This window comes from Sylvia atricapilla, chromosome 7, assembly GCF_009819655.1.
Source record: "Sylvia atricapilla isolate bSylAtr1 chromosome 7, bSylAtr1.pri, whole genome shotgun sequence".
Classification (NCBI taxonomy): Eukaryota; Metazoa; Chordata; class Aves; order Passeriformes; family Sylviidae; genus Sylvia; species Sylvia atricapilla.
The window spans coordinates 31437906-31463445 of record NC_089146.1 but is presented as its reverse complement, the minus strand read 5'-3'; the positions used below and the strand labels follow the sequence as shown (position 1 = coordinate 31463445).

Genomic DNA, 25540 nt, shown 5'->3' with positions numbered 1-25540 from the left:
AAATTCCAAACTTTGTTCATATACAATATCTAGGGATATTGAAAATAATTTACATATTTTATTTGTCTTACACATGTTATACTATGAGATGGTGAGAAGTTTGTTTAGACTACAGGCTGAAATTTCTTTCCTTATTAGGTTTTGATGCACAAATTCATAAGACATTTAATTGCAGGAATTATATTTTTCCCCATCAGTCCCTTCCAGTTCAACTTACACAGTTAATTTAATACTAAAGGCAAGTTTGGTCACAGAGCAGCTCTACCAGCGCTGCTTACTTGGGTACGTTCCACCCACTTCATGTAATGCAGCAGCAAAAAGGGAAAATTCATCCACAGGCATTTCTGTGTGTCTCAGCACTGCTGAAAGTCCTAACAGAGAAATGCTGTGCTAAGTGTGCAGCCTTCTTTACATCTGGTGAACTGTGTTCCTGGGGATTGTTTCAGCAACAACAGAGGCTTTTTCTGGCAGGTGAAGTTAATGGTTTCTGACAGGAACCACTATGTAGGCTTGTTTTCTTCAGTTTGAGCTCTCATGTGTTAAGCTTTCACATGTCAGACTTAAAAGAATTTATCTGTATTTACAACTCAAGGACATATAAATAGGACAGTTTTTGATATCACCATTCTAAGGGTATTTTACAAATTTTCTGGGGTTTGATGTTTTAAGTTTGCATTTCAGTTTTTTGCAGTCTGTCGTCTCAATCATTATTTAAGCCTGCATAAAAATTACTCATTTTTAAACCTGATTATCTCAATGATGAATTTTCACGTGCTTAAAATATCGTCAACGTCTTTTGCTCTTGCAGAGAAGATGCCATGTGTAAAATCTGGTGTTTAGGCATTGCATTCTGCAGCACTGTGCTCAGGAGATTCTTCATTGACCATAAGCCTCTGTCAAAACACAACTCATGGTTTTCGGCTCCAAAAATGAGGAGACTATATAGGGGAAATCCAAATTTATCCAGTTAGTCATACAAAATCTTTCCCAGTTATTCAGGAAGTCTGCTGCTTTGACTCTAAAAGGCATAGCTAGGAGAGACGTCTTTGGAGAACTATTTTAATTGAAAGGGTAAAACCCACAAACCAAAAGCAAATGTCAAATATCACTTTTTTTTTCCATGCCTGGGTATGTGACACCTGTAACTTGTAATTGCTGAAATATGCACACAAGAAAAAAAAAAAAAAGTGTGACAATACTGTTTGTGAATATAATTCCCAACTTCTTCTTATAAGTGAAAAAGTAAAAATATTTTATGTAACTGCTATAAAGTCTGTCATCACATTTCTTACCATTGTAGAGAAAGGCAAGAAGAAGCCTTTGTTTCAGTTCTGCAGTTAAATAGTCTACCTGTGATTCTAAACTGTGAAGTTTAGGATTAGTGAAGTATAGATGGGAGAAGTCCTAACATACTCAGATTTTGTGGAGGATTATCAACTTGTCCAAAGAGAGATACATGCCTGTATGTGAGATTAAAAATGGAATTTGCTTCATTTATGCATTCCAAGAAGAAGCACACAGGGAAGGTATTTGTTGATAAAGGAAATGAATGATAGAATCACAGCACCACTGGAGAAAAATAAACCAAGATTCTTAACTGTAAAGAGTAAATTCTGCTATCCCACATTGCACAAGGAGCTTTTTTCCTTGAGGTTTTGCTTTTATGGATCTGATAAGTAATTAATCTAGACTGAAAATCCCCTTGTAGTGGAGGACAGACCTCTTTTGCCAACAGACACATAGAAGCAAAAAGATGTGAAGCTACTTAGCAGTAGTCAAAACTTAAAACGTGTGAATTGTGGCTGTCACCTTTCTCCTGTGAAGCCACACTGTTAGACAGAATGTGAATAGAGGTAGGTAGATATTCTCTGATATATTTTTTGGCTCTCTTTACACTTCCATAATTCATAGGCATACATTAACATGCACATAAACCAACCTTTCATAATACTTCAGAATCCTGTCTTTGTGCTGAAAGACATATGGGAATATAGATTGTAACAGTCCCTGTGGCTGTGGCTGAAGAGAGGAAGTTTAAAGTGAGGAAAGTAGATGTCTTCCAGCTGAGGATGAATGTGGCAGCTGATGTTGGAGTAAGTTATGTTAATACATGGTTAGCATTTAATTTACTGCCTGCTGTCACTTTGTTAGGAGTTCTTAAGCAAAAGCTTTGCCCTGTACAAAAAAAAAATCATATCTCAAATACTTCTTGTGATTTTGCACGTGAGTCTGACATCAGCACTAAATATCTGATAGTCTTTTTTTTTTTTTTTTTTTTCTGTTGGGAAAAACCTCACACTGATTTCAGCAGAGCTTCATATTTGTCTTGAGCAAGTTCTTCTCCAAGGCTGGTAACACTTGTAACATAAATGCTGTTATAATTAAAATTACAATAATTACTTTAACTGAAATCTTATTGGCCATTTGAAAGATTTTCAGCAGCTTTTTGATCTCATATTCCTTATGATACCAAAGTATTGAAGCAGGGTCTATATCCAGTAACCTGGATTTGCTCAGTGTAGTTCAGGCCCAATTCCCCTGCCACTGGGTCTGTTCCATGGCATGTCAATATAGTTATATAGTGAAAAAGTCACACCCTATTGTTTTGTTTTGCTTTTTAATGAGAATTTCTCTTTGCTTTTATTGGAAGAGGACTCTTTATCCTCTTAGAAATCTGATGTGATTAATTTGCTAGTGATGGCTCCCATACAACAGAAATCACAAGCAAAATAAACAGCAAGAGAACACGTGGCAGTCAAATGTGTTTTTACTCAGCATGTTCTTTGGTAATATCCTAATTGGTTTCTGAAATTTTTATTTTGCTTTTCCTTTTAAAATCCCTTTTTTTTTTTTTTTCATTCATCCTTTAATTTGTATGCTGATGATCAGCATCTACGTGCTGAAAAACAAACAAACAAACTGAACAAAGCATAAAAATACACTCCTGGGAGAACTTTAATCTCAAGCTCATCATTCCATATGATGCTGTTTAGTAATGGACCACTGGAAACATAAAACAAAATTCTACTTTGTTAACATGATTTTGCTACTTAACATGTACTGCTGAGCTTTGTTACTTTATTATGTGATTTTCATGTGTATTGGACTAGTGAAATTTTCTTAAGATACCCCAAAATTTCATGTCCTGTCTTCTGGGGATATGTAGATCTAGTACAAGTGTATTTCTTTGCACAAGCTCTGCCAGCATCTAAAGAGAGGTGTCTGCCTTTTGCTGTCATAGATAAGCGTTGCTCTCCACACACACTCTCTGTGCTTTATGAAAATGCATTAGTATCTCTCCAGCCAGCAGTGTCCTGGCATGACCATCTTGCCTGTTCCACACCCCTCTCCAAGCTCCACGTGCAGGTGTGTGTGCCATTCTTCCATACAAGGGTAGGACCACCAGATGAAATGTTCCACAAATGACATATGAAAATATGTCTACAGCTCTAGCGTTGAGTCTTTATCCTATTTATGAGCTATTTCTTCTTCTGCAGAGAGAAGATTGTGCCTACTTTTCCGTTTTAACAGCTCTAGGAACCTCAGAAAGTGACAGGGAAAGAAACAGGTTGCAGAATTTGAACAGATCCTTGTGTGCTTGGGCGTGGAAACTGGTAACTAAGACACACCTTATCTTCAGAACTGATCCGTGTTTTTTGCCTGCTCTCTGAAGAACCTCACATTAGCATCTTTCACGCCATAATTGGCATTAATAATGTGTTGTGATAGAACTGAAATGCCTCACTGAGCTGCATGCTCTCTAAATTTTTCGTGGGTGTGCCCTCCCATTTACTGCTGGAGAGTCGTGATGGCTCCGTGCTGTCTCTGGTCAGTCTGAAGGAGCTGCAGTCCTCATGCAAGGTCACTGCAAGAGTCCTGTGCCTATTCCTCTTCCATTAGCATTTCATGAGCAGCAGAGGAAAAGAAATGAACTGTGTTTCTCAGCTTATCAGAGCTGTGAGGGGAGTTGCTATTAATTACTGGAACAGAGTGTTGATATTAATATCTTTGCCTGGCTGCTCCAGCATGCACAGTGTCATATTAAATGGTGTAAGAAAGTGTTTGCTGTCTTTAAGGAACACAGGCATGAATAAGTTCCACTTTCTCTGGACTTCACAGATCTGTTGTATAGTTGGAATTTAATTTTAAAAAGTAAAGGAATTTCAAGTGAAAGAAAAACAGGCCTGCAGAGGGAACAAAACCTCCAAAATGAAGTGCACAAATTCCCACTATGAGAAAGGTGCTTCTGAAGGGTGATTAAAAAGTCTTCATGCTGAGTGAGAAAGCAGCCAGAGCTGAGGGTCAGACTTCATAGAGCTCGTGTGTGTAAACTAGTGAACTGCTCAGAATTTGTCTTTTACTGTTTGGGAGAAGAAATGATGGTGTAGAGGATCTTTCTTCTGACCACTCAATGAAAGCAGCACCTGAGTCAGAACTGGAAGACACGGTATCTACTCAAGGCTGAGGCTGAGGGTGTCTGGCTGCTCTGCTGTCCTTCAGGAGGGTGTTCCCCACCTGGCACAGGAGTGGCCTCCTCTTGGGAATATTCTCTTTCCCCTAGAGCTGGTGTCCATGTAGGATTAGTTCCTTTTGCATGGGTCTGTGTAACTGTGCAGTCACTGGAAAAAAGAGTTGCCTCATGTCTCTCCTGGAACTGGTAATTTGGCGACCCCTCTTGTCACTCTTCACAGTGGCCATGGCCTGTAGTCAGTATGAGCTCCAGCTGCAGAGCTGCAGCACAGAAGGTCACCATCACCTTTCTCTCCCCACGTTATATGGTGGTTGTGACCATGATTTAAAGACACTTGGAGTCCTTGGCAGAGGTGATAGGGGCACCCACCACATCAGTTGCTCTTTGATGACTCTGGTGCTGCTCTCCTCCCTTCTAAAATCAGACTCAGTGTTGTTGCAGATGCAAAAGCTCTCTTATCAGTCCAACTCACAGTGATCTTTACTGATGAAGTTCTGGGTTGTTCTTGGCATGACTGAACTTTTTCCTCTATGAGTTGAATTTGGCCAAAAGTGTAAAAAAAAAAAGCTACAGTGTTCCAGCCTTCTGTATATTGTGTACAAGCCTCATTCTGTCATGACTGCTGATAGCAAGGAATACCATTTTCTAAGTTATTATTATTGTGGCTTATTAAGATGGTTTATGCATTCAATTGTAGCCATGTACTAAGGGAGACTAGTCTCATAATACATTTAAACTACAAAAGCAAATAGTATTAAATTATCTGGAAATGAGTTATCTGTAAGGGTATACAAAGCATTTCCAATATTAGAGCTTTTAAAATGTTAAACCAAGGTATGAGCGAAAGAACCTGAAACTTTATTTTGAAACCTACCCTTTAGACAGCTTAGACAATGAAAAATTATCATTCAGCCAGGGAGAGTTTAAATAGCAAAGAAAACTGAGATAAGATTTACCAGGCAATTGATGGTCATGGCCTGATGCCACATGGTCCTGACAGAATGCACAATTAACCTTTTTGTTTTATTATGTCTGCTTCAAATACCTGCAAGGTTATAATATTACACTGGGAAAATGAATTTGAGTGACCTACAGCTAAGTAATGACATGAATAGTAACAAGAGATGATAGGTGCAGTGAGGAGACAGGTATTCCTGCCCAACCACTGATCCTTATTGACTCTGTATGTGACAGTATTCTTGGGGCAAGTATTTGGTTAATATCTTATTTTCTCACAGTTTGTTACAGGGGGTGATGTTAGAGCTTCACAAAAACATTACTTGGGTACGCTTAGCCATCAAACAAAATTAAAGCTGTTGTGTTTCTACTTTACAGTGTGTTGCTTTCTAAAAGTATTACAAGGTTTTCATGTGTAGCAGTGATGCAGATCTGGGAACATTTTTTGAACTTGTAGCTTGTTGCTGTTCCTCCTAACTCCCCATGTCATTGGAGAAGATGGAATGTCTGAATTTCTGCCCATTATCAGTGGAGAAATTGCTGTAGCTACGTTGCCTTTTTAAAATACTTTCTTTTTGATTCTTGTAAGTTGAAAGACATAAACTCATATCACTTTCCTCTTCTTTTAAATAGAAGTTGCTGCTGCTGCAAAATACTTGCCTTGGTAGTGAGGTTTCATCACTCAAAGTATCAGCCTCAGCCTGGTTGTGTCCACTGAGCTCAGTCAGAGCCCCACAGTCTCCTCACCTCTCTCTTTTCCATGCAGCAGCTATTCTTGTGGAAACTGAAATGCCTCCCTGACGCTGTCGCGGGAAATGGCAAAAATAGAACTTCAGTAATGGGCTCCCAGCCAATGACTCAACTAATAAAAAGTGAAAATTTGGGATAGGAAAATGAGCCAAGAACTTCCAGACAAGAGCTGGCCAAATTGAGATCTAGGGGCTGGGTTATGCAGCTCCTGGATGTTGGTGATTTGGAGGAGCTGGTGACCAACTAATAAGAGTGAAGTATTCTGGGATAGTTTTGTCTTACTGCTACGTGGATATTAGTCTGAAAATAAAATTACTCTTTTTCTTTGTTGTTTTTTAGAGTGAAATTTCCTTATAGTAAATAAATGAACATGTGAATAATTTTTGGGAAGTGTCTGTGGTGACTAATTCAGGGAAGCACAGCGCATGGGCAGTGCTGTTGGTGATGCTTCTGAGAGAGGGATCCCATTAAAGACTTGAGGTTACTAACACTATGTGTTAAATAAGGATTAAAAACAAGGCTTCCAGATATTGCTGATTTCTTTTTCAGTTGTTTCCTTGGACTGGAAAAGCTCTGTACTGACCTGCCACTGAACCCCAGGATTTAGCTGTGTCTGACTTCACAGACGTGCTTTTGGACAATGGGCTCCTGTTCATGCCTCGTGTCTTATTACAACTGGTGTCATCAAACCAGCAGATTTAATATGTTAATGGTTGTGATGTTACAAAAATATCCCTAGTAGTGGAAAAAGAAGCATATTTTGCCTCTTCAGGTACCAAGATTAAAAGAAAAAAATCTATTTAAGTGCTGAAAATTTTCCCTTAATCACATTAACGTGTCACAGTCACTTGCTTTTTATTCTGTAGCAGTTTCTTCCTGTGTTGCAAGAATTACCAAAGGAGAGAAACAGAGTGTTTAAGATGGGGAGAGGAAGACGTGGAACTGGGAGAAGAGGGAAAATGCAACAAACATGATGAAGAATTTTTGTCATGTACGACATTTGATTGTACTCTTGCTTAGGGCAAAACAGAAAGACATTGCTGTTTAATGTATTGCAGATAGGCAGTATACCAAAGTCAACCTGTTGATGTTGAGGTCAAAACATCTTTTTCTTCTTTATTGCAGTCCTCTGCTTCTTGTAGCAATCCAGAGAACATAAAGTTCATTTTCTTTGAGGAACGCAGTGGGGGTAGAATCCCCACAAGGTAATGTGCTATTCTGAATGACAAGTAGGAGGCAGGGAAGGAGACAAACATTTCCAGCAGTGTCTTTCTCTTGCCTGGAACATCAGATCTTCCTGACATAACAACTTCAGAACAGTTTTATTCACTGTTCTGCAGTGTTTTGAATTGGCTGTAATAACTGATTATTCTGAACCATTAGGGTGGATGGGCAGCCTTTGTGATGGCTCATCCTAAGTGTTGACTTACGAGTCCCATTTGAAAACAAACTGCTGAGCCATCCTAATGAGGCTGTCCTACAGTGTGCACACGTTCCAAATAATTGAATTAAATTGAATATGAGTCCTATGTAATTACAACTGATTTTATTTGATTATATTGCTCACAAGGAGGATAGATAGAAAAGGTTTCAGTAATTTTAAAGTTCCTTGCAGTTCCTAGTTGTTATATCTCTGTTAATTGTGAATTTGGGGCAATTAATGATGCTGGAAGTATTTCTGCAGTGCTTGTGTCATCTTTTATCATAGTTGTTGGCAATATCCACTTAATTCCAGATCCTATTTTTCCTTTTCTGAGGGTATTTGTGTTCAGTGGGCCTGGGGAAGGTTGGGTAGCAACCTGTGACTACAGACTGAGGATGGACCAAAATCAGGCAGTTTTTCCCCTCTTGGATTTGAGATCCTAAACGTTTTTAGTTTGGGTGGGTTTTTTTCCTTGCCTTTCAATAGATCAGCATTTCCTTATAATAGTGAAAGCTGAACAGAGAAGAAAAGGAATCATCCTACTGCATTTCTGTATTGGTGATCACTTCTGCAGTGCTCCTTTATGGGAAATATCTGCAGATTTCTGTTTAAAATGGGACGCATGGAACAAAAGTCAGAGGTTAAAGAAGGCTCTCTGTTTAAAAAGTTATAAATTACTGTTAAACTGGTGTGAGTTGTCAATTAAATTGGTGTGAATGTTTAAACTTTGAAAATTTGTTCTCCACTGATCGTTGAATTGGACCCATGATAATACAGTGATCAACAAAGTGATAATCAAAGTAAAACTTAAGGATAATGCAGAACAGGCCATCAGAGCATTTCCTGGAGAATATGTTACTGAAGTCTGTTAATAGATTTTTATTAAGTCTTCCTAAGTAACATATGCGTGCATTATCTGGTTCTAAAGTTAGAAAAACATGGCATTAAGATCCCCAGTCTTGCTTTTTATAGTGGTGAATGTACTCAGCTAGTAACTCAGATAAAAAGAAAGTGCAGACATAAGTTCTTATAAAAGTAATGCTAATTCTCTGAGATACCATTTTCTTAACAGTAGAAATAAAAGTAGCCAATATTTTTAAGAAAAACTGTCCAGCAGAATCTTTGAAAATATATTAATGGGAATTCCTTCTTTGCTGTTTTTTCCCTTGAATTGAATATTAAGTTCACACAAAAATTTGGGCTGGCTCTGGATTTGAGTAAATTAAATCTGCCTATCATGTCTGTGGCAGCATCAGCACTGGACATAATCTAGCACAGGGTCTGAGCTTCTGCAGGGATTTAAAAATAGGGCACCAAGGAGAAAGCCCTGGAGCCACACTGGTTTTGAGCACATGTAGTGCTGTAAATAACACTCAGTCAAAATGACAATGAAACTTGATCGCAGAAAAGGTAAAGAGAAAAGACTCTTCTTAAAAAAAACACAAAAAAAACCAAAAAAAAAACCAACCAAAATGAAAGCCCCACCCACCATTTCCTAACTCTGCTCAAATGCCACCAAACTGGGACCCATTCAATCATCCAGCTTTGAACTTTCTACCATTTAAGAAAGTTGAGGACCTGATCTGAGCTTTTCTAAGAGTTATGTTCTAGGAGGTAGCCTCAATTAAGCAGTTATATTAAAACCAATAATGAGTGGCTTTCTCTATTATTCTCTTTGCATGATGAAATACAAAGATCTAAATGGAGACACGCTCACCAGAAAAAGTCAAACAAACAATTAAATATGCTTAGAGGAATTAAATAAATTTTCTTTTAAAGTAAAATTTTTTTTCTCAATGTGTTTTTCTGTCAGTTTTGGTATATGCCATGGATGACAGAATTATTTTACAGTGCCATGGGAAGGCATGTCATCTTATACTGCTGAGCACAGGTACCTGCTGAAAAAAAGAAAAGTGACAGAAATGGAAACCACTGGGTGAATTCTTACTTATTCATATTACTAGGTCATATAAAAGGTCTGTACCCAAATGGGATTGAAAATCCCGTTGAAAGGCCTTGGCTCAGAGAAGGATTTCATGATTCTTTGGAGGCTGGAGCAGTTTCAGCAGTAGCTGAAAGAAGTATTTGCTTCTGGTGGTACAGTGTTTTGAGAAGTTCATGCAAGAGTGATTTGCTGTATCTTTTGGTTTATTTTTTTAATAGGCAGTTTATATTCCCTGGCCATTGCAGTTCTGGTTGTGATTCACTATGCTGTCCAGATGTCAAATTTATCTTGCAGAAGTGAAGCTCTACTGACCTTGTGTTTGTAGTTCATAAAACTTTAGCTAGCATTCGTTTATATATTTGGCATTTTATCGCAATTTTATGCAACGTGTCGGCAGAAATATATAAATTTTATATGAGATGACATTCATTAGTATATATACTTGAGAGTTTTAATAAAGCATGAGTGTTGTAATTCAGTGTAATCTGTGCAGTCTGCATGGCTTGAAAACCTCAAATTTTTCATCCCAAAGTAAACATGAGTGAAAAAATAGACATCGATAATTTTTTTCCCCATGGTATTTTAAAAATAATTAACAGTAGGAACTGGCTGTCCTCTAGAAAAGTTTAAGTTAAACTTCAATAACTTGAATAGATTGTAATCTTAAGAATATTTTTCTTTAAAATCAGACTTGCACATTTCTAATAGTTTCACATTTATTTATTACTAGACATTGATATAGAATGGGTAATAATATTTCTTTAAAACAGATTTTTTTATATGGATTCCCATATGTATGTTTGGACTCTGAAGGTAACCTGTTAATTTCCACTGCCAAATGAAATACCTTTCTGATTGTTAAAAAGTGAAATATTTTTTTTTCATATATTTAAAATGCAAGTATTTTCAACCCAGTACAATATTACATCCTAAAATATTCATTATCTTAGATCCACGCTGATTATAAATTTTCAAAACCGTTTCACAAGCAGATGATATTTTTTTCCCCAAACGATCATATTTGGTGATTCTGTGTTAATTTATTGGAGAATAATTATATTTTAAATATTGGCATTACAGAGCAAAGTTTAAACCAAACCAGGGAGTTTGCATTGTGTCTAAATAAAGGACTAAGATATAAAACAATGCCTTTACATTATTGAAGAAAGTAGGAGGCAGAGTACACTTGGTGTGGTTTGGTAAGAAAGGACTAAACTGGGATGCTGGGTTTAATTCTGACTAAATTAATCATCCGTCCAGGATTTGCTTTCACTGAAATCTGGAAGTTTGAACCCTTCTGGCTGACTGACTCTAGGCAAGTTACCCACTTTTCCTGTGCCTTTTATTTTTACCAAAAATGGAAAAGTTTTAGGACAAGATACAGAATATAGGAAGTGCCAAATAATTTTAGATGTCTTTTTTTATTTTGGTTGTCCAAAATTAAGGCTTTAATACTGTCGGGTATTCCACAGAACACAGGGAAATGGGATCTTTATATTCACGGTTGAAAACTGTTGTTATTAAAGGCATTTTTGTGCTGGAGGTAAATTCTCCCTTCAGATTACTGTTAATACACAATATTTTAGGTCTATTTTTTAGCCCTTAATGCTAACGTTTAAATTCCTCCAGTTTGTATGTGTTTTCATAATGTTTGTAAGCAGGTGCTTGAAACAACTCTCTCGACAACAGCAGCCTCTGATAAATAATAAATAATACTCAATAGTAAAACGAGTTGATTGCTTATGTTTTAAGCTAACAATGGCTTTTTTCTCTTGCTTTAGTTTTTCATCAGTGAGAGGCTGAAAGACTTGTTCCCAAATGAATTAAAAATCCAGAAGCTTTCCACTTGTTCAAAGAGTTGTGGGTACAATCTATTAAAATCAAGATGTGTTTGCTCAAATTCTAAAAGATTTGCCCTAAACAAACAGTGTTAGGAGTCAAACAGTGAAAGTGGTCACCCCACCAGTTAAGGATTTGTCTCTCCTCCTCCCATAAGACTGTTTTTCATTTGGAGATGCATCTGTGTAAATATCAAAACAAAAAAGCCTGTGTAAAGAAGAATGTGGCCTTTATTGTAAAATGAGTTACCACATTCCTTCAGCAATTCCAAATATTGCAGGATTTATAATTTTTACATTTCCAAACAGTAAGTTTGGCTTTTTAGCAGGTTTAGTTTATGCCATTTGCAGCCAAGGAATTTCTCAGAACATGCTGTGTGTTTAGTGGTTTTAGCAGAGAATTAGGGTTTGAGATCATGAAGATTAAGGAAATCTATTACACTTTATTGTAATATTCTGAAATTACTTTGAAGTGAATCATTAGCAATGAGCTTAACAAAGGTATAAAAATCCTGGGCTAGCACTGTGCTAATAAAAAGATAGTCAGCATCTTTATTTTGTAAGAATCTTGAAATAAAACTTTTGTTTGGAGCACACTAATACAGACAAATACGAACAGCCAAGTATGAGCAGACAAAGTAGAACAGACAAATATGGATAATTTACAAATTGCTGTTATAGCAGTTATTTTAAAAATAAAGCAAATGTGGGTGATCCAAAGTAATTCAGTTAAATTTTAGTTTAATTTTACATTCAATGCCAGCACTGGATGTTGTGCAAGATAACACTGCTTGCATTTGTGTCAGGTAGGATTGTCTCTGCTGTGAAGGCAACCAGCAGGTAGACCCACTTTACAACCACTGGGCTGAATGTCACTTTTTGCAGGGACAGAATTTTTTTCCCCATTTGTTTTATTCTTCCCTTTGCCTCCTTTTGGCTGACATCTGTGTAAATCCACGTAGGCTGGCAAAATCTGTGTATTATCCCAGAGTGAAGCCCTCCTAGGGAGGTCTGACCCATCCTGGGTTCTGTTTGCCCAAGCCCACCCTGCCCTCTCTGCACACCTTGGCCTCTCCAGCTCACATCTGTCATTAAAATCATTTTTCCCTGTAGCTACCAGAATGTTGGAACCTGTGACTTATTATAATTGTATTATAAAATGGAGCTTAAATTAACAGAGCAAGGAGGAGTCTGAGATGTGTCCCGTGGACACAGGTTGTATTGCTTTTGTGTAACTTCTGGGAGTCCAGCTTTTTCACCTGCCCAGCTGTGGATATGAAAGGACTTGACCAACCTTCTCTCACATTATGGGAATTGCCCTGTCATGCACAAGAGAGATCCTGCCCTATGCAGCATTATTGCTCATGATGAAGTTAAAGGGTCCTTCCTTTCTGAGGAACAAATGGACTATTTGAAACTTTGGCTCTGTGAGATGCTGCTGTTCAGTGCTTGACATTCATTCCCAACATGTCCAGCCCAGCCTCTCTTTCCTGTGTCACTGTGACTGTTTTTTGTTGTTATTGCCCTTTTCCCCTCCTGGATATAGATATCTAAATTGGTTTGCCAGAAATCAGTCTCCAGCATGGTAATGGTGTGTTGTAAGGTAATGATAGTTTTCTTTCAACTTTTTATAGTATTTAATTAAAGATCCAAAGGGATCTTTTTCTTTGTGTTGATTCTTGCTTAGAGGGGAAAAAGTCTCTGAGGAGAACCACTAAATCATATTTCTTAGCAAAGCAGGCTTGTGAGGCTTTGTTTCCAGCAGAATAGCTAAAACAGAGCCTGTCTGTTCACTCAAGTCACCAAGGCCCTGGCTCTATTAAATGAGCTGTTGAGTTCAGTGGAATGACTTGTGCTCAAAGTTAAGCAATTTTGCAAGAATTCATGCTGGTATGGTTTGATACTGGTAGACACAGTAGTTTCTGGAGTCATCTCATTTTTCTGAATTCCACTGACACAAACTCAGAATCTTGCAAAATGCTGGACTTCATTTTTGACAGATATTTCTATGAGGTTTTCATAGTAGACTGCCATATCTGGTATCTGTTCTTGTATATCCAGGAAAATAAATGCTAATCTAGTTCACAACATAAGAATTTTATTTGCTGAGCCGGATTTTTAGGTATCTTAACATCAACGTGTTTATTCCTGAGGTGATCTTACATTTTTGTGGCAGCACAAATTGCATGGGTAAGGTGAGAGTTTGTAGTAAACTAGTGATGTTAATATTACATCTAATGCTAATTTCTGAAGCTAGAAATGCGTGTTGAATATGCTCTGTTTGCTGTTCCTTGGTTAAACTTTTGCCTAGTGAATGTATCAGCCTTTTCCCTGCAGCAGGGCTGTTCCACTTAGCACATGTTCAAAACGCTGAGGATTTGTCCCCTGAAATGGAAGTCCCTGAAACTTTCTCTATGCCCAAGTATGTTTTTTGGTTTTTTTTATTCCAAGGGATGATGGAATATGATCTACTGTTTGGATGCATTAAAGTTGATTAAAGTTGTATCTTCATGTTCTGAATGCTGCTTGTGAAAGGTGAAGGCACAGAAATGAAGCTCTTCTCTCTCCAGAGCTGGATGGCAAAGATTTGCATTTCTCAAAGCCTTCAAGTTGTGTCAGACCTGATCATGGAAACAGCCTTCCTCTTGAAGGGGGAGAGGGAGCTCCTGGTGAGGCTTTTCTCCAGTGTCTGATGAATCTTTGATTAGTGCTTCACTGGTCTTTATAATCATCATAAAGCTGTTATGAAATAGAAACTGTTAACTCAATTTTCAGAGGGAAAATCTGAAACAAAGCCACAGAGGTATCCTGTGACAGTGGGAAGTCTTGAAAAGAGGCTTCTTGAAGCTTAGGCTGATGTGTTAACTGCTGGATCTTCCTTTCTGAAGCAAATGAGGTTTGAGTTGATTTTGTTCTTTGCTTTAGATATAGGGGGAAAAAATCCTAAATAGTTAGGCTAAATTTTTTTTACAGTGGAAAAAAATCCCTGCAGGAAACATTAATGAGCTTTGCAATAAATAGTATTTTCACAAATGACCTAACCTTTGTTTCCATATAGTCATGTCCTAGGAGAAGTAAACAGGGTAATGTTCAACTAGTGCATTATGTAGAGATTTTTGGAGTACGTTCTGAAAGCTTCATGCAGAGCTGTGCCCACAGGATTTCCATTAAACACAATGGGAGCCGTATGGCTGAAATCCTGCAGAGCTGTTCGAGGATGGATCCCGTGCTGAGCTGAAGACAAATGATTAAACAATGAGGGTTTGAACGGGGAGGAGGGGGTGATGTTGTGTTTCTCCACTTAGGGCTGTAGTCGGACTGAAAATCCTTCTCTAAGCCCTTCTTAAATGATCTCTTGAAAGAGCAGCTAATAGCTCTCCTGTTTTACAAAAGAAATACCAATACAAGTACAAATGGTTAAGCATTTGCACCTTATGTCTAGACGTCCTTTCACTTCTCTTTACATTTTAAACTTTTTGTTGCACTTTTCTTTTTTAGTCTTCTTACTTCTTGCTTAAAATTTTAATGTCTTTTTTTTTTTTTTGTCCTCGATGTTCTCTTACATCTTTTATACTGTGTTGTCTTTATTTCTGATCCTCATGTCTCGTATTATTCTCTTCCTCTCAATTCTCTTTCTGTCTTCAAATGGGAACAGGCAGTAGTGGAAGCGCATCAATGCAGCAAATATTCCTGTGCATTTCAGTGCAAATCCTACATACAGAAACGTTTCTCTGCATTTATTCTGTTCGTCTTCAGGATAATCCAATTTAAAGAGAAGGGCTTCAGTAGTGTCAAATTTGGCATTTTGAAGCTGTGTACTCCTTTTGTTACATCAGACGATGGATAGTGGCTGTGACAAAATTCTGTGTTTGGAAAGATGGTGGAGTTCTTTATGGCTCTTAACATAGAGGCATGAAACTATCCCTGCCTTTTTTTTTTTTTTTTTTTCTTTAATGCAGCTGTTACTTTTTTCCTCTTGAGTTTCATTTGCACTTAGATATTATGCTTTTCCCCTTCTTTATCTTCTTTTGCTTTTGACAGGTTTGCACACCTACAGAAAGGGAGAACGTAAGAAGTTATTAATGGCAAAATATGTGTCCTTGATTTTTTTGTGACCAGTTCACAATTAGTCTCTTGCAGCTCTTGTTTGTTGGTATCAAAGCTGATGGTGCTGTTTATGACACTACTGCAGCACTCTTCTCTGTGCACTGTCATGTATTTTTATTGCCTCATTATCAACTGCTTGGCTGTAGAAAAGCTGTCAATATACTTTTAGAGAGGCTTCCACTACCTAATGACACAGGTAATTAAGCCCTTGGAGACCATTATTGTGACCATATATTACTTGTTTAGGCGGTTTTGCTCTGCTGCTCTGATTTGGAGATCTAAAGCCACAAAGCTTTCATTCCAACATCTCTGACATGACCTGCTCTTGTGGGTGTTTTCCAACCACCTGAAAATTAGACTGCGAGGGGAATTATTTGTACATCTGAGGTTTCTTTAGTAGTAGATCTATTCTGCTGCTTACTGCATCTGTCCTGCAGAAGGATAAACTCCATTTGAGCTGGGCACCACTGGAATAGGAACCTGTGTTGTTCCAGGCAGTGCAGCAGGAAAACCTCTTGGTAGAAGGCATTCCTTACGCTCAGGAGAAGATATTTGGCATTCACTGTCCTGGCAGTCACTTTGGATCTACTCTGGGGCAAAACACGTTGGAAGCGTTTTGCTTATATATTTTTCATTCCATGACTTGGTAACTTGGAGAGTGTAATGCGGAGGGTTTGTCCTGTGAGGTGGTCCCAGTCATGCCTAAGGGACATCAGGACATCAGCTGCTCCTGAAGACACTCAGTCACAGCTGATCAGCCCAGAACTGCCTCATAATCCTCTGTTTGGAATGTACTTGAAGATCCAAAGAAAACTCTCTGCTGAGGAGAAGAAAAGAAAGATGGATTTTAGATGTACCTACAGCAGCACATTATCCCCCTTGGAATTAAAATGGCATATCATTATTTGTAACACAAACATCACTTGGAGTATTCCTACTTGGAGCATTTCATCCATCTTTGATGATCTTATATTTAGAGGTTTTCAGGAAATCACAGCTGATGTGAAAATCTCCGTTTTTTGCTTTCTTTATTGTAGTCTTTTTGAGCTGATATTTGGAAAGGCTGAAGTCCAAAAATTCAAAAGAGTTTATATTTATTAATACTGCCTGTTGTCTTTACTTTTAAGCAAATCTCATGGTTGGGAACCAGAGATTCCTGATGTTCTTTGCGAACAATGAGATGACCCATTTTGGGAGAGTCTAAGTTCCAAGTGGGAGGTTTCCTCTCATAGCTGGGTCTTGTGCAGTTACACGTGCAGGAGTTTGGGCCTTTGCAGTTGGCTGTACAATGTCAGGAAGGGGCTGGAACTGTCATGTGAATTTGATTTTTGAGGTAAGATTTAGGTTATTGAAGCAAACTAGGAATGGTTCCCTGAATTTCTCTCTTTTTTTTTTTTTTTTTAATTTAGAGTCCCATTGACTCCATTGATATTTAGTTTTCCATAGTCCTTAAATACAGCAATAGGATTGTGACATACCACAGAAATTTTTGCAGTGTGAGGGTGGTCTTGGTACCACCTTGAAGCTTTGACTCAGAATTCAACAAGCGCTTTTTGGTTTTGAGTGGCTGTACAATTCTGTAAGTAACTTAAAACAATTGTGGTTGGCCTGTATCAGGGTCCTGATAGGCAAAATGAAACATGACTATTTGGGGGAACTGGTAAATGTGTCTTTCCATCCAGCTGAATGTTTGCCAAGATGGAAAAACAAATATTTGTTTAAAATGTAGAAAAAACCGAAAGAAGTAAACCCCCACCATAATTTGAAATTGGAAATATTTGCAGTCTGTTTGTATAGTTGCCTGTATTTTTTTCTGAAGTTTTTAGTTGTGGCTGTTTCTGGTGCTTCCAGCGTGAATATAGTTTGAATTTAAGAACATATGTTTAAGGTGACACAATAATTAACTTTCTGTGTGTGCCTGGTTCTATCCACTTACAGTTAATGAAGAGACCTCCAGTTCTCAGGTCCCAAAAATATTACTGGGGAACTGTAGGAGGGACAGTCCTTCCAGCTGAAAAATCCTTTCCATTGCTGGTGAGCAGTTTTTCTGCAAGGCTTTAGTCCTGGACTGGATTTTGTTCCTCCATGCCTGTGACTTACAAAATCGTACACAGGGCTGGTGATGGAAGACACCCATGCAGTCCATATGGCATTTGTCTATCTGTCAACACAGAAATAAACATCACCACTGATTTCTATTGCCGTTCCGAGGCTTTTCACTGTAGATAGAAGTTTGATGAGTGAATTCCATATGACTGAGAGAGACAATGGAAACACTTCCAACATTTCCTGGCTCAGATGGTACTTCGAGCAGTTTCAGAGAAATGTCAGGCCTGCCGCTGCGTGATGACAGAATTCAGACTTGTGTGGGAGCAGTGAGAGGTCTTTCAAAACCCTACCCTACTTAGCTGGTGCTCAAAGCACTCCTGTTATTTTAAGGGTACCTTGAAAATTTCCACTGGGATCGATGGCCAGTGGTTCAACATTGTAAAAGTTGTGCTCAGTCTTTCAGTTGTGCGTAATTTGGAGTGATGGTGTGGTTTGGGGGACACAAAACCTGATTAGGTTGTCCCTTTGGGGTAGATCCTTCTCTACTCGTGTGACTGGAGCTTGAAGCATGTTCCACTCCTTGCAGTTGTTGCCTTCATCGTGCACAAGATACTTGTGGTGCTCCTCATCCTCAGAGAGCTGCCCTTTGGGCAACAGGTCGAGTGTTGAGTGTGTTTTGAGGCTTTGAGTGTGTTTTGGAAGGAGGGGTTTGTATGGATATGTGAGAAGAACACAGCTTGTGCAGTTTGGATTTGCCACTAGCAAATGGCACAGGGCCTGTGGTGGGGAAAGGGCGGTGATGGTGCTGCAGGAGAGGGATTTCCCTGGGTATTTCTGGATTGATAACGCCTGTGCTGATGAACAGAAAGAATAAATATAAATTATACATTATACGTGCGTCTTTCTGCTGCTCTTATGAAGGATGTTATTACCTTATTTTCCAACTGAAATATTAAATGGGGATATTGAGCATTCTGCTTCGCCCAGCTCGCTGTTATAAGGCTTGTTTCAGTGCTGTATCCTGAGCAGAACTGAAAACCCCTTGGGGTTTAAAGCCCCAGCATTTCCCATCTGCCAGTTCTCCTTTTAAGTTTATCACATACCCATTTGCACTTCTCTCTCTCTTTTTAATCCACTTCCAGCATCTGAATTCTTTGTGGAAGGCCGTGTCTGTCTCCTGGCCCCTCACCCTGAAGCCAGGGGCTCCCCAGGAGGGGCTCAGGGGACAGCAGGCTGGGACACAGCCCTGGGAGGAGGGACCACCGTGGCTCACACACCAGGCTTTTGGTGGACAGGACACAGTCTGGAGAGGAGCCTGCAGGTCAGGGGGAGGGCTGGGGAGAGCAGGCAGCCCTGTCTGCTCCCAATGGGAATCCCTGGAGACAGAGGGGAGCAAACAGCATCTGCAGCTCTGACAGCTCCAGTTTAATAGAAACCAGGTAGAGGGAAAGACACTCCTGCAAGGATGCAGGGAACAGGAACTGCTGTTGATGAGCTCTTTGTTTTTTGTTGCATCTTGTAAAACCACTTCGATATTTTCCCTGTTTAACCTGATCCACTTCAAAGCTTTGAATGGAGTGGTGGGGGAAGTGGGATGCAGGTAGCCCCAAACCTGAACTGTAGGGAAACAGAATTATCTGGGATCCGAGAGAAGCTCTTTGTTTGCTTGGATTATGAGATTGGAGAGAGCCTGCACAGAGCCACGGAGTTCTGTCACAAGGCTAGACAGAATGCAGCCTCCAAACAGACAACCAAAGTCCAGCTGGTAAAAATTCCAACTGGTTCACAGGTGAACAGGAGCTAAAAGCTGAGGAACCACACGGGAACCTGTTCCTTTGTGATCAGGTGGTAGGAAGGGCTGAGACAGCTCAAGGAGCTAAAACCCAGACCACATCTCCAGGAAATCTATAACTAAAAACAGAAGTCAGGAGACTTAAATAGGAGAGAGACAGGAAGCTTCACTCTTTCACAGATAAGGCTAGAAAAAAAATACTCTCCTGAGAATTTTAGCTACACTGAAGTAACAACTTAAGCTGAAGATAGAGAAAGATCTGGTATTGATATTTTCCTCTAAGACTGAAAAATTTCCCTGCACTTTGCATGGCATGAGAAAGAAAAACTGAAATAAAAAGCTCAACTGCTGCAGTAGGATTCTGTAGAAACCTTTGGATACATCTCTGTAAGACTAAGTCAGAATCAAGCTGAAGGAATTCTTGTGACATGCATTTGAGATAACCACCAAGTAATGTCACATCAGCTTGAGGATGATGAGAAGGGAAGGTGATAGCACCTAGCAAAAGGTAGCTGCCAGCCTGTGGAAATCTGGAAAGAAGTAGGTCAAGGGGGAAGGAGTTGAAACTGTCATCTCTCTTCTAGTGCTGAGCAAGTTCGTGCTACCTGTCCCTTGGAGGGAGAGCTGCAGAAAGGGCTGTGTGGGACATGACTGAGCAGAACGTGGGTTAGAGAGAGTATTTATTTATGGCAGAACTTTATTTATTCATGGGAGAGGCACAGAGCAGGTTTTCTGACCATGACACTGTTGTGGGATGGCACAAAGGATGTGCCTGCCCGTTAAAGTGATGGAGCTGAGAAAACTGATGGGAAATTTAGGAGCTCAGTTGCCTCAATTACTGATGTATCAACCCCAGCAGAGTCTGCCCAGCCTGGCCTGGCTGAAACTGAGCTCTGGCACTTGCAGGGAGTTGCACCAGCAGGACCAGGCAGGAGAGGGAGGCAGCAGAGCTGTCAGAAACACGACATGGAGAAGTGTTAAGAGCAAGTCTCCAGCAAAAATACAGAGGGAGCTTCCTTCTGAAACCTTGGGCACGTGAGTGTCTGTGTGCTGTGGGCTGCTCCCTGGGCAGGGAATGATGTTCCCTCCTTTCCATGGGCTCCTCTCTCCCCCTTGCCCAGAAAAACACTTGGAAAAAAAGCCAAAACAAATAATTCATCCATTGCAATTGGATTAATTTCCTGGTATTCTCTCAATGGCACAGGACAAATTGCATATTTTAGGTGTAGGAATGATTTAGGAGGAATAGCAGCAAGAACCTGTGGCTTATAAATTCAAGTCCTCAGCTCTTGACCACGATGTGTAATTAATTCCGTGAATGAATCAATTGTGGCTTAAAACTGTTTGTATTTCTCATCCTGTTACTGTGTATGGTAGGCTGTTTCTGAGTCTCACTTTTTCAGTGATTAAAATGATCCTAATTCCAGCCTAAATATATTTCTAACCACGAAACACAACTTGTTTTTGTCAATCATCTGCCTTAGGTTGATGTAGTTTTCTTGCACATTTTACTTTTTCTCACTGATTCTGTTGTGCAAGTCATACCTGGCCACTTAAACCCTTGGTCTGTTAAGTTTAGCAAGGTATTTAGTCTATTCTTGTGGCACAGACTGTCATTTCAACAGCTTCAGAGCAATCCTTTTTGTGGAATCCTCTCTGGATGAGCCACTCCTGAACACTTGTGATTGTAATTGTAAATATCTTCTAGATGGAATCTTGACAGTGCTTTCCACAGTAGCATTAATATTTTATGTTCCACAAATTCTTGTATTTCAAGATCAGATTCTGGTTTCTGAATGCCTCATTTCTTCTTCTGTGTTGTGCTTTGAGAAATTTATCCTTAGGTTAGGACTGGTAGAGATCTGTTCCCCTACAGTAAACCAGCATTTTGTCAGGAAACTCAAGGAGTTTGTGTTGAACGTGGTTTTCATTTATTTCCCCCCCCAAAAAAACCCCCCTAGATTCATTAAAAAATAGAAGTTGAAAGGAACACTTGAGTTTTAAGAAAATGACAATTTCCCATTCAAATGACAGATGCAACAGAAAATTTAATGGCACCATGCGAGATGCTTCAGATGAATAGACAGTAAATAAAATACAAAAGGGGAAAATAAATATTCTTAAATAGTGCTTGAGGAATGTAGACTCAGAAGTGACGAGCTTTAGAGACTTGATTTTTCAGATTTTAGCAGCTTGCTTGTTACATAAGATACAGAGAATCCTTGGCAAACAGTCCAGCAAGAAGGCAGAATGCACGTGTGGGGATAACTATCCTAAAAATAATCTGGAAGTGCTGGATGTTGGATTGGGTCCAGCTGAGATATTAGAATCAAAACCAAGAGCAGATAACCTTTTGTGGTTACCAGAAGGGACAAAAATATAGGTCAGTGTGTAGAAATAGCCTTTCATAAAGCTTGTCATTTTTCTGCTTCACTTCCAAAATTTTCATACCCTTTGGTGGCCTTGTTCAGGGAACAAAACATGGCTAAATTTATAGAGGCTACTTTATTTTTGCATTCTTTAAATAGGGTTTGTAATAAATTGCTCTGGCATATGCTGTCACTGTGGAGGGTTTTATAGATCATAAGATAACAATTGCTTTTCAATTAAGGTGCCATAAATTCATGCATGAAAAACTCTCATTCATAAGAAACAAGTCTTGATTATCCTCCTGTAGCACATTTGGTCCTGGAAATGGACAACTGGGATGTGAGTGAAGAAGCAGCAGCTCACAAACTGCAAGAGCACTGGCCATCAGAGCTTTGCAGTGAATTTGACTGTAAGCACAATTCACCTCCCTGTTTGTCAGAACCTGGTTTTCTCTTCTTGTTCAGATATTCCATGAGTACCCAAAGCTTGTGAGATCCTCCCAGGGCTGGTTTGATAGTGATGTGGCCACACAGCCTGTTATGTCTGTAGTTCAACTTAGTAGGTGTGAGCTCTTACAGACTTCCATAGCAGCTGCAAACAGCAAAACCACAGAAGTCTCAACTGTCTTTAACTGAGCTCTCAGTCGTGTTGCAAAAATTTCCCTCTTCTTGGAAATCTGGGTGTGGATGGAAGGTGTTTCTGATTGCCACCAGAAAATGTGTGTAAGGCTGTTCAACAAGACAGGCCTGTGGTCCAAAATAGATTATCTGAGTTTGACTAAAGATTAAAGGGCGTATTGAAATGAAGAATTCATCATTTTCCTGAGCTGGTTTAGGTGATCATAGTAATATGCAACTAGACTTTATTTTCATTAATACTTCTAGGTCTAAATTGAAAAACTGTGATTTAGCGCTGGTTGAATCTATTATTTCTCCCATTTTTGTTTGTTTATTAATTTGGAAGAATATTGTGGAGGACTAGCACTGGAGCTGCATTTGCATAGATAAACACAATAATTAAGAATGCTATTACACCATTAATTTAAAAATGAAATGGTGGGCATATTAAGAAATTAAATCTTTCAGTGAGGACTGTGCAGGAATTTATGGTGTGAACCGAAATGATTTGTTCTTTCATGTAAAAGGCATCTGATTAAGGTCAGCCTATAGCAGAAATGGTTCCAATCTGCAAGTGAAAAACTGCACCACTGTCTGCACTAGAGATTAGAGCTGGCTTGGTTTTGTGCACATTTGGTCAACAGATGGTCAAACTATTCTGTGGGCATTCTGGCAGTGTTGAAGTCTGCACATCAATGACAAAAAGACATCACAGGAATAAGTAGAATGTCAGTGTTCATCTGAGTAGAATGAACACCCAGTGTCAGCTTTTTGAAAAGTAGAGTAGTGGGCTGACTTCAAAGGAGAAAACCTGGAATAACATCACATTGGTGTTAAATTAGCCAATGCCATTCATTCTGATAAGACTGAAAGAACAGAAAGACTATGAGGCTTATATAAAAGATAATGCTATTGGCCTTTGGCCAGAACAGTTAGCTAATATTTTCTGTCTCGCTGGATCGTTACCTTAGAAATAAACAAATATAAAAAAGATATGCTGTGAATAATTCTTCTGCTCAATTTCGTTTGGAAAGAATACTACACAGAAGTCATCTTTCTCTAAACACAGCAGAAACAAACAACAGCAGGCAGTTCCTGGTCTGACATGCCCAGGAATACTGGCACGTTCTTCAAGGTCACTGTTTTAATATACAGTGTATCTGGCAGTAGGATTTGAGGTATTCCTTTCTCTCTCCTGCTTTTGCATCACCCTTATGTCTGCGCCACAGCAATTTTCCCTTCTCCAGCCCCTATTCCATCTGGGCTGTTTTTCCAGCTCTCTCAAGGGACTGAGACTGCTTGAAAGGAAAAGAGTGGAAAATATGGAAAGGAGGGAGGAAAACTTGTGACACAGCTGAAGGAGAGGCTGCACAGGAGTGAGAATCTGTGTAGGACGTGGGGAGAAGTGTGAGGACCTTTGGCTGGAATTGTCACTCACCACTTTTTGTTGTGAGACCCGGTGTCTTTGTTGTTGTGTCCATCACTGCTCCTCTGGTTTTGATCCTTTTCCTGCTCTTACCCATGGCTGAAACCAGCCCTACCTACTCCAAGCCCTCTATTTGTGGTCAGCCTCAGTGACATCTCCTAAACCCATGGGATTTAATCCTTGGGATTTAAGCCCATGGGATCCACCTTGAGTGGGACCAGAGTTTCATAGGCGGCTTCCCTTTCTCCTGTTGTGGGAAGGAGCAGAACTCCTAATTCTGAGCAGGCTCCATTTTTAATCTGTTTTTAATCTGACTGTTCCTAAAGGGCAATAATCTTATCGTGGTGTTGGTTATGCTGTTAACAAGGTGATGTCTTTTGCACACGTTTGGTTTTAGTTTTTGTAATGGAGCTCTGGTAGGATTTAAACAATACAACTAATTACTGTGCATGTTCAAAAGATAAAAGAGTGCCCTTAATGTGTTATTCATAACATGGAGCATGAGAACATGATTTTCTTTAAATATTAATTTCATGGTAGCCATGGATGCATTAGGCTCTTGTAAAGAACAAAAACACTGAATGCAACTCTTAAATTTTTTCCATGCAGTTGACTTTTATAAATATTTTTATTCTCTAGAATGGAGGAGACAGTGAGAAATCTGCTACAGAGCCAAGGATCCCCGGGCCAGCATGGAGAAGGAACTGTCAATATCATGAAGGTATATCAGGTACTAGTGACTTATTACCTGTTTTCTTCTGATAGAAAAGTTCTTGAAGACAAAAATCCCACTACAGAGATAATTGTGTCTGGCATTGTTTCCTCTATTTGTTTATTAATTATGAATACTTGTAAGTGGTAGTTGGTTCCACCTACATTTTCCCAGGTGTTCTCTCAGCAGAGTTTAAGGTTTTTCACTTTTATTGTCCTTGTGTTATCTGCTGTTGTTGCTCCTCATAGTTCACAGAGGACAAATAAACTAGGTTTGAAACCTTTATTAAAGCACTTAATATTTTAAGTCATATGTTCCAGCATCTCTAGTAAACATAGGTGTTTTTGTCAACTTGACCTTCAGATGGATAATTTTACCACTCATGTTTCTTCTTGGGTCTGGGGATCCCTATCAAGCTTCACAGTTTCACATCCCTGCTCGTGGGAGGTGCATTTTATCACCCTCACGAGGGGTAGAGAGTGTCTCAGGACAGAATTTAGGAGAGGAGGATTTGAGAAGTTTTTCAAAGGGAGCCAGGTCTTTTTATAAGACAGAAGAGTTTTACATTTTGCTAAGATTTACATTTCGCTCATGGTATCACCCATTGTTGCCTTCTGGAAACAATGAACCTAAGGTGGTGGAAAACCTTTTAATTTAAGAGTCTGGAAACAGGAGTGAGATACATCTCAGTTAATCAAATATCCGGCACATGAGTTATTTAAACTATCACTTAATGAAGTCAATCCTGTGCTGTATCTTTTTAAACAGAATAAGCATTCTTATAAAATACTAAAATCATATAGTAAAGTCTATACCAAGTAGTGGTCCATCAGATAAAACACTTTTCAAAAGTTTAGGTTATATTAGTTCATTCTTACAGATGATGGATAAAAAATTCAGCAATATAGCTAAACAAAAATGTATATTAAAGAGTATTTATCACTGTAATTAAATTTTCATTTTAAGCTTGGGTTGTAGAGAAAGGAATCATTTAGTTTAACCTTTAATAAAATCAAATTTTCTTGTTAAAACGATAGCTTGTAAAATTTAATTTCAGGACAAATTAAATTTTTTGTTGGAGTT

The 25540-nt window shown here is 39.0% G+C and overlaps 1 protein-coding gene across 4 annotated transcripts in view; it reads left to right on the top strand.

Annotated features, from left to right (window-relative positions):
* Positions 1 to 25540, top strand: part of NCKAP5 (NCK associated protein 5) — a 377012-nt gene that overhangs the window by 222030 nt on the left and 129442 nt on the right. For 3 of the 4 annotated variants that reach the window (XM_066323141.1, XM_066323143.1, XM_066323140.1), the window contains exon 6: positions 24385 to 24475. In XM_066323141.1, coding sequence (XP_066179238.1) covers positions 24385 to 24475 — 91 coding nt within the window. The remainder of the gene's footprint in view (positions 1 to 24384; positions 24476 to 25540) is intronic. The other variant, XM_066323142.1, reaches the window with a different exon arrangement.